We start from the raw sequence: 10,274 nt of genomic DNA, 5'->3' as shown, positions 1-10,274 counted from the left end.
GAGGAAAAGAGAGTAAGTGGACCAATTTTCAAAAAAATAAAAGCTGTTTTTCCCGTACAGTTGAGTGAGAAAGAAAAGGTGCATTCTGAATGGAAGAGGGATGGAGGACCACGAGAAAAAAATAACTTTTTTTCCAGTCACAGTTCATTTGTGTCTCAGAAGCAAATTCATTTCAGGCCTGATGGAGGGGAAAAAAAACTGTCCTCGTGGGGGGAGGGGGGGGGGGTTCCATTGTCCTATCCCCCTGGTGTGGGTTTAAGAGGAGATAGTTCAAACTGGATCAATTGGAGCTGGCAGGTGCGGCGTGGATGTGCTTGCTCCCTCCCATGGCTAAGCTAACGCACACAGGCATCTATTTCCTGCTGTGGTGTGCAGCTTGGACACCGAGAGCTTCTTTTGTGTTGAGCACTTTCGAACAAGTCAATAACAACACTGGTGCTTGCGTGCCATTCTGTTATGGGGGCCTGTTGTGTGGTGTTTTGTGATGGCCACCAGGTGAGGGGTGCATTCGGATGGATAGGCGGGGGACGCTAGCTCGTCGGCTTGAGATGCTCGACTAAGGAAGGGCTTGTGCGTGTACATCCCATACCACCGCATCAGAGAAGCTTCTTTCACGTCCGGGTGCGCACAACCAAACACACGCGCGCACGCAGACAACGACCTCATCGTCCCAAGCCTCCTGTGACCAACATCGTCAATCATTCCGTCTGCCCTACCCCTACCCCCACCCAGCCCCCTTCTCCCTCTCACAGCCTCCCTCAGTGTCACTGATTGGAAAATAAAAGTCTGAAATGTATTCAGAAACCAGTGTTTTATAAATGTGTGGTCTGGGTTTAGCTGCCGAAGGGGCAGAGGGCAGGGTGATAGGGTCAGGCTTTACAACACTACCAGAGGGTGAGGTGTGTGTGTGTTTGTGTGTGTGTGTGGGGGGGGGGGGTAGGCTTAGCGCAGTAGATGGATCAATCCAAAGCACCCACATGTTACGGTGGTGTTCTAACAATCCACCTCCATCTCACAGTTCCTGCTATTGTCTTTGCTATTGGGGACACCAGCAAACAGGAAGCACACTAGGACCCTGGGGGATCCCCCCTCCCCGGGGATCCCTTCGTTACAACGGAGCTACAATCTACTTGAAATGCAATTTCATACGTGCCTCCCCTCTCCCCTCATGCACAGATATAATAAAACTGACAAACATGATCAATGGCACTGATCTTCAGATAACAACAGGAATTAAATCAGGCCACTTGGCGTAGGTGTGAGGCTTGCTCTTCAACAATGTAAAAGAGTCACCAGGAGTGTTACACATGGGAGGCAAACAGTACGATACAAGGACACATCATTGCCATATATTGCCAGTTAAATAACAGTTGTACACACATAATGTGCAGGCCACTGTAGAAGCAAAGTCTCCAAAATGTACATTCACTGACTTGTTAATACACGATTTCTAAACATGCAAAAAAGTCTTCCATTCCCACAAGCCCCCCCCCACCCCCCAGCGATTAAAGTGATTGGTAGTTTATTAAAGCCACCATTTCCGTGGTAACCCTTGAGACTGATAAAGTAGTTGTTGTTGATGCTGTGTCAACAAGTAGTGTGTGGAGGTGTTTTAAAGATCCCTCGGTATCTGGGTACACCGCTGTGGAGACACTCCATCAAGAATGCATCTCCTTGTGGCATTAGCCAGGCTCCTATTTAATCACAACAGCAGCAGGGGCAACATAGACTTGTTTTCTTTCTGTCACAGCCAATTCTTATGATGTCAAATTGTGGACGTCTCCTCACAGAAGCACAGAAAAGTAGACATTGCAGGAACATATAACTATATTAGGGAACACACACACTTTTATGGACCTTCCTCGTCTGGGCACGTCTGTGCCACATTGTCTATTGAACATCTCACAGACCCAGAAACAGGTATTGAACGGCTCCACTGGGCTGAAAATATATTCCCATCGCCATCGGCAACGACGGTACAAAGCCTGAAAAAACTGCTTACAAATTAACCATAATATGTTCCACCACTTTCAACAGTCCCAATGGCCAAAAAATCATCACATGCTACAGTATAACAGAAATATCACCAAGGACATCATTTGTATTTCGATTTATTCATGAACGTTTATTTATTCATTTATTGCTTATGGGAGCCCTGCATATCTTGCCTATCTCGCTTGGCACAGGACAGGAAGGTAGTCTAAATGTAATTTCTCTGAGATGAACCACATGAGTTTGGTGGATGAGGTGCATGTGTAGACCATAAGTGTAGAACGAGACCAGAATGGAAATCATTTCATGGAGATGGGCTTCTCTGTTGAGGCCAATGGGGTCACATTGCAGGATCTGAGATAAGCAATGGTTAACAAGGTGGGCAGAGCGGCCAATTAGGATAAGGGAATGACAGATGTGGTTGAGAGCGTCAATATGGCTCCCATTCTGAATGGGTGAGATTGAGGCGGCGTATATAAAATTATATATTTTATTAAATATTATACATCATTTCCTGAACTAGACTTTTACTGTCTCCCTACAAAAAGACAAAAGCCTTATAGAAATTCACAAACAAAACATTAAGTATGCGGGACACCAAAAGATGTCCTGATCCACTAGTTTTTATTCTGTCCATTGCATCAAAATGCTGAGTCAAAATTTGTTGCTGAACTATTCTCTATTGCTCTAGGATTAGCATAGGACGACTGAGAGGAGTGCAGAGTCCTTGAGCTATCCTGCGTTTTTTGCATGAGGTGTTTAAGAAGAGACAAGCAGGTCAGGAGACATTTCTGTTTTGGGAAAACACAAGCTTCACAGACACAAGGACGTGTAGCTTTGCTAGGTCAATTGCTTATTCTGTCTGGGGGCAACCACCTCCAGTGGGGTTCAAGTTCACTGGCTCTGTGAATATGACCTTTGTATGCTAGGAGTTGTCCTTAATCCTACAGGCTCCAGGAAGTACTGAAATATTTAGCATGGGAGGGGTTTTTTCTTTGTGTTTTTTTGGAGGGAACATAACCCTCAGTGAAGAGAGGCTTGAGTGACCTCTTCTTCTTGCCTTGTTGCTTTAGTGTTCTCATTTCAGGCCTCAGTAAGTCAGTTAAACCTCAAGATGGTGTGAATCCACCGTGCCAAGAGTGCTCTTCGGAGGAGCAAAACATAATGAGAGCTGACTCCAAGGAAGGTTGTGGTGAATTCAAGATGGCCACCTTCACAGACAATTAGGGCTGCAAAGGGGCAAGGGTTGGAAAGTCAATAAAGAATCACCGTTCTACCATCAACTTTTCATCATTCTCCTTGCCAACAATACCACCATCTGTCAATATTTCCATGTCATAAAAAAATATATAGAAAGAATGATTATATCCCATATGCCATAATCTAGAACCCCAAACCCAGGCAATCAATTCCAACAAGTTAAAACACCATGCTTGTATTGATCTCTTCCACTCTGATGTTCATTAATAATGGATGTATTTCAAATCCGTCGCTGAACAAACAACCACCTCTATCGTCATGTATGGTGACAAGACATTTTCTACCTCATGAATTGCCCGTCTCTTGCATTTCATCAAACAACAAGCTCAAATATCATCTGTCACACTACACCACGCTGTATCTTATGTAACGTCCCCCTCACCACGCGAATGCCGTCTGTTTGCACCGGCGCGCTCTGCACAAGAGCCGGGCTCTTTATTTCAAAGCAGGAGTTCTGGCTAATTAGTCTCAGCTTCTCTTCCTGTTTGGCTTAAGGCGTTTAGAGTTAGTCTTCCAAGCTTCAGGAGGGACACCATTTTTTTTTTAATGAACCCACTTTCTACGACTTTATCATTTCTGTCAGGGCTTCAGTCTAGCTGGCTTAAGAACTTAGCAGACTGGAGATGAAAAGAGCGACGTTTGAAGAGGATGTGAAAGAGACAGCCTTGCTGGATGTTACCTTCCTTTCACCTGTCTCAGCTTGAACTCGATTATCTCCCGTTGTTAGCATTTGCACTGTGCTCACACCTCCATGCTTGGGTACATCCCTTTGAGGACATGTCCTGAAACTCAGACTACCACTGGGGTTTGGCTCCATTAAATAAATCTCCGGAAGCCCTTCAGAAAAATGACCAACACAATTCTGGAGAGAAATACATTTAGTCCTTGATTGTCCAAGACGGACGTTGAGGCAATAAAACTCTAGCTCTCGGTTTCTTGCGATGTGATCCATTAAATATGTTTATTTGACACAAATCTATATCAAACTATGATTAACTACTGTTACACAAGATCACGTAATCTCCCAAAGAAAATTTGGGAGAGTCTCAACAAAATGTCTCGTAACACGTGAACAAATAAAACAACAATCCTTGAACCATATGAAAATTAGGAATCAACTTACACAATATACTCAGTAAAATATTCCACAAACCATCAACCCATGGCATGTTATGACACGGTTCATTCGACAGCCAGGCCGCGAGTTCCCCCACGCGTGCGTCACTCGATCCCCCAAAAATCCAACGTACGCCCAGGAAAGCTGAGCTAGAGGGAGATATACTGTTAAATGATGATAAAACTCCTGTCTCGTAATGGGCCTTTTGTGGCAGGGGCCCACAAATCTGTCAAAGTGGGCCCTGTGGTAAATTATGCGTCCCGACATCCGGTAATGCTCAGATACCATCTGACATGATGGAGGAGGTAATGGAGGGAGGCTATGCATTGTTTGGCAATTAATTCCTCCTTCCCTGGAGCTTCCCCGGACTACGGAGGGCAGCGCTGGAGGTCACACGGCGTTGGGATGGAACATACGCGCCGCAGCGATCAGGAAGCCCAGAGCGGGACGACGAGGGGGAAAAACCGCGGCTCGGACGCTAACGCGAGCTGACGCGCGGGCGCATGCACGGCCCCTTGCGCGTGACGCGGCCAGAGCCTGCGAGCGGATGGCCCGCGTGCCCGGAGCAGCGAAAACCATACGGCACCCATCGCACAGGCACCCACTGAAACAGAACACACACACACACTCCTGAAATTAGGGGCGCTGTGAGCTCTCCGGATCTTTCTAAGGGCCCCGAGGCCTGAGCCATATCAGCTGCTGTTATGCCGCACGGTGAAAAACCCACAGTCGAAGAGGGGAGGAACGAGGGGGAGAGGAAGGAAGGGGGTACGAGGAGTCTCGCTCACAGGCAAAAAGCCCCGGGTTAGGTTTTTGAACACTGTTGTCCGATGGAGCCAAGCAGTCGGAGGGTACAAAGATCTATGGCGAGTACTCCGGCACTGCTCATAAGGGGGGATTGAGTGCTTCAAAGGCAACCACAGTGGGCCAGATCCACTCGACTGATCACCCCAAAGGAGAGACACGGGTGGAAAAAAGTTTCCGGGGGGGTCGCAAAAGTTCACGGGGCAGTTTTTGATTCCAGACAATGTCTTGTCCCGATTGGCTAGACGACTGCAAGTAGCACACTGTGCACGACACGCACAGGCTGTGCGGTTCTCTGCACACACACAAACACACACGCAGCAATTTTAAGTCCACCCTCTCAAAATCACGAGCTTATTTTTCACCCTGAATACATGTATTTTTCTTCTTTTTTTTTTCAATTTCTGCATGTGTCGGGGTGAGATGGATGGTGTGTTGGCCTTGAGTGAAGGATGGCATGTCAGCCACTCTGACTACACAGGTGAGCTGTGTATGAGATCTGAACAGGGGTATGAGCACAGGAGGAAGATGAACGACTGCACACCACAGCGATGTGGGACGAGAACCAGGGATCTGGAATGGGGCTGTATGAATGACGTGTTGTATGTCAAATATTCAAACTAATATTCTATGTATACAGAATTTGATAAGCAGGGTTTTTGTAAAAGGGTATGGCATAGGCTATTATTGCTGTATTGCTAGGGAATTAAAGAAAAGGGGACAACGATGAATAAATTGTGATATTTAAGCAGACATCCACACAGGCATTTAGCTAACTAGAACACATCTTTAAGGATAGCCCCAGCATTGCTATGCAACAAATCTCCATCTCGATTACTAACACTCTACTGTTGTATTTGTGTGTGTGTGTGTGTGTGTACAGTGCACGCGTGCAAATGTCGACAGGAAAAAATAAACAGCCTTTGTAATCTTAAAGCCTAAACCCTGTCTTGTGAGTGGATTACCCTGGGAACCGACTGCCCTATGCTACACAGGGGCACCAGGACCTGCAAGAAGCATGTAGCTCCTTTTGCCAAGCCGGATAAACCTGCCCAGCTACATACAGCATGATTAAACCCCCTTTTTCCCTTGGAGTGGGGGCAGAGTAGGGACACTGGAGAAGCCATGTGTGAAGGCATTGTTTGCAGAAATAGGCTGCTTGCACAAAGGTTGGGAGCCAGAGAACAGCAACACAAACATTGAAGCTAAGAGGTCTCTTGAGGATAGAGGGCGCTGTTTTCATTCCCCTCCAACAGCCCTTCCCAAGATTCAAAGTCAGCCAAAAGAAGAAAAAACCTAGCAGAAGCGACTAGGGAAAGTAGCAACCTCTGCTAATTCGTTCTACAAAACCGAACTCTGACCTCAGGTTAATCTATGAAGGAATGACTGCCACTAATTGACTTATTTCAAACCGATGGCTCTCCACGAGTGTCTGGATTCCAAACGATCCCCAGAAAGGTCAAAGGGCAACAGGTTGCGTTTTAAATAGCCCCGCTGCTTCGACATGCCCCCCCTTAGAATAACGACTCTGCCAGGCCGAATTTACTGGTTAGCCGCACTTATTCAATTAAGCAAGTCTGTGTTACTGCTGACAGCGCCAAGACGGGCTGGCGAGCCCCTGAAACACGCCAGCTTCCGTACGAAGGTCGGCGGGCGCCGCCTCGGGCTCCCTCTGGCATGACTGGCACACTGCCCCGGCCAGATGGCAACATGTGGCAAGATTACAGGGAAGCTAGACAAGGAGGGGGTGGGCTAGGCCAACTGTGCATCCTGGCTCATGCAGATGGCATGGACGAGATAGGGGACCGGGGTTGTCGACCCGACTGGACGATACAGCGATCAAAGGTGGATTCAGGCTACGGGGAACAAATGAAAGATGACAAGTTGAGGGGGTGTACAGTACAGGGAGCGGGGGGTGTATAGTACAGTCCCCCCCCCCATCTCATCGAATTAACATGATGACGCATTTCAAAAGCCCCAAGGGGGGTGAAACATGGTTAGGTTGCATTTCACTGACCAATATGCATAAATGACGGCTTCTTTGGAGAGTTGAAGGAAGAAAAGCATGTGTGGACATGCACACTCATGCAGACACACACACACACACAGCAGGGCACACCAGTGGCAGGTGTCTGAAGCAGGGCGAATTCTCTCAAGTGACTGCTTGCACTAAGTAGCCCTCTGGACTTCTGTCTGCCCAGTGTAGCAGACACCAACAGGATTACTGTGTGCCTGTGCTTGCCCGTGTGTGTGTGTGTCTGATATAGTCTTGAAAACACACGTCTTCAATTTAGTATGCTGTCATGTTTCATGTTTCTGTATTTTACGCGATGTGTTATATACTCACTTCTTCCATTTCTCCACACATAGTATAACACACTGGAGGACATTCCAATCCCTTGGTTCTGGGTGTCGATAAATAAATTAAAGTAAAATATGTGTAGGTAATATTTTTTATTTGAATGTGTTTCTGAGACTTTGTAAAGAAGAATTTTTCTCTCTCTCGCTATTGAATCTGAGAATAGAGGAAAGGAAAGGCTTTACAATGCTGGCTGTTTAAAAAATAATAATTCAATTTTTTTTGCAAAATGCTTGCATTTTTTGACACGACTGATTTACCGATGTGGGTCGTCATGGAAATGGACTGGTATTTTTTCCCCATATCTTCTTCTTGTCCTTGACAACATCTGTCTCTTAAGACAGATGTTGTGAAGAATTTTAATTTCTTTCAGCTGAAGTAACATAGCAATTACTTTGTTTCAACACATAGCCTACCCGACAACAAATCTTTCATTAACAGACACTATCCTCCGAAAAATGTCGATTATGTCGATTGCACACTATGTAGTACAAGCTTTTGTGCTGCCTTACAATAGACACCTTCATAATAATGTTGAATCCACTGATCCACTGGCACATAGTATTTCAAAATTGTTATATTTTACCAGACAAAGGCAAACCATAGGAAGTAATTACCTTCAAACAACAGTACTGCACATAGGCTATACGGTACCACACACGCCCTTCCACAATCTATCCCCGCTTCCTAAAAGTACCCTGCCCTGTTCTGGATGTGTGCGCGCCGTGCCCCGACTGTGCTGTGGCGTGCCGACTCGAGACCCAGCTGTGATCCCAGGAACAGCTCGACTGCTCCATTGCCCATATCCCATGCCCCATTGGCTGGGCAGATCATGCGTTGCAGTGCCCTCAGCAGTTGCATGGGGGCGGAGGCCTGGGGGCCTGAAGGGGGAGGGGGGGGGGGGGGGTCGGTACACAGGTGTTAAGCAGCCCGTGTAGGAATATCTCACACCACCCTGCCTCACAGGAGGTGTTAACTCCGAACATGCTGTGAACTGTGGCAGCAGTCCTGGGGGGGTAGAGAGCACAACCTCGGGGACTCAGCTTGGTTCCAGGATGTCTTAGACGACTATTATGGTCCCTGTGACGGGCTGGTTTGGAACCCCGGTCTCCAGAGTGCCTGTACGAGCTCCTGGGCCTTTAGCTCATGGAGATAAACCGTCCCGGTGTCAGGCAAGGTTCACTGATCCGTCTTCACTATATGGAAGTGTTCACTCAAGGGTTTGGTAAACAGATTTCCATCAATGGAAATCAACTGTCAACACTGAGGGAAGGCATTTCAGGTCTACAACAGGTAGAACGGGTATTCAAATGGTTTGGAATCAAGACATATTACACACCAGCCTTATTGTACTTTATTGGATATGATAAGGCAGCATCTGTATTGTCTACACACCTACGAATAATGTGAATGTGTGTGTGCACATGTGTTTGGGTGTGCACTTGAGTGTGTGTGTGTGTGTGTGTGTACAGAATGTGTGCATGTACGTGCGTGCGTCGGTGGGTGAATGTGTACAGTATAGATGTTTGAAACCAAATATGGCACAGAATCTCCAGATATTCTGTTAAAAGACAGTTACTTGACACCGCTATCTAATAAAAGAGTGCACCGAGGAACTCTTAGAACTGTTGAAAGGCTGTTTCGGGAGGCAATTAGGAATACGTCTGGGCTTCTGGGAGTGGACGACTCATCAGAGATGAAGATGAACAAAGGCTGTATAATTCAACTTTGACTTTGAGCCTGTGCAACGTAGAAAGGGTTGGTTGCAGCCATTTTTGTCTATAAAAGCATAAAAGTAAAGCGATCACTGACAAGCAGCAGGTGAGAGCAGCAATTTTCACTGGTGCATAGTATAAAGACTTCACAGTCAAATAACTTGTGACATTTCTGACTAAAGCTGTTGATGAGGCACCGCAAAGAATTATCTCGGTGTGTCAAAACAATTTTTTTTGTCCCTGCTTCACAACCTGCACGTTACGTTTTTCAAGAATATATATATAATTAAAACAACGGAGCCAGGAAATTATGCTTTTATAATATGAATATAAGTAGTCACTTGCTCCTTGATGACAGACGGTTAGATAGAGTCACTGAACCAAAAAGGACAGATATTATTTTATTTTTTACGGTATTCATCATAGTCCCCTCTAGATATTATACTTGATACCATTTATTATGTCTCCAGACCACGCTGAAACGTATGCAGTGTGGAAGATACTCATGTCATGGTAAAGAAGGGGAGGTGTGTAGTTCTGAATCGCTCCGCTTCTACAAAAAAAATCCTCCTGTGACAACAACATAATAGCACGCCACACACACGTTTCGTCCCAGCTGCTGTGTGGTTGGTTTCTAGAATTCTCCGTTCATTAGAAGAATGAATGGAATGACAAAAGGAGGGTGAGATATCCAGGATTGTTATGTACCTAATTATCACCCTCCCACACACTCAGCATGGTGCAAAATTTCAACTTATGGGATAATGATATATATATTTCCTAATTATCGAGTTATTTTGACTCCCCTAATTAAATGATTTACATTGTGCAAATCATTATGCCAAATCTTTCTAGGCTGTGTTATACAAGAATACCGCGCCATGTTAAATCACCATATCAAGTTCAAAGAGTGTTACTGCTCTTCCAACATGCAGTGTTTCTAAAAAGACCTTTAGGTAGGTGCTCTAGAAGGAATCAGTTCCCTCACTGGTTCTAATTAAAAAATAATGAAACCATCTCAGCAAAA

The 10,274-nt window shown here is 45.8% G+C and overlaps 1 protein-coding gene across 1 annotated transcript in view; it reads right to left on the bottom strand.

The window, feature by feature from the left end:
* The window catches only part of LOC134010125 (adhesion G protein-coupled receptor L3-like), a 166,214-nt gene that overhangs the window by 55,525 nt on the left and 100,415 nt on the right, over positions 1–10,274 (bottom strand). The window contains exons 8-9 of the mRNA XM_062449992.1: positions 8,230–8,413; positions 4,766–4,973 (exon numbers count right to left, since the gene is read on the bottom strand). Of these exons, the coding sequence (XP_062305976.1) occupies positions 4,766–4,973; positions 8,230–8,413 (392 nt within the window). The remainder of the gene's footprint in view (positions 1–4,765; positions 4,974–8,229; positions 8,414–10,274) is intronic.

Source organism: Osmerus eperlanus, chromosome 23 (assembly GCF_963692335.1).
Source record: "Osmerus eperlanus chromosome 23, fOsmEpe2.1, whole genome shotgun sequence".
Taxonomy (NCBI): Eukaryota; Metazoa; Chordata; class Actinopteri; order Osmeriformes; family Osmeridae; genus Osmerus; species Osmerus eperlanus.
This window is presented reverse-complemented; position numbering and strand designations above follow the sequence as displayed.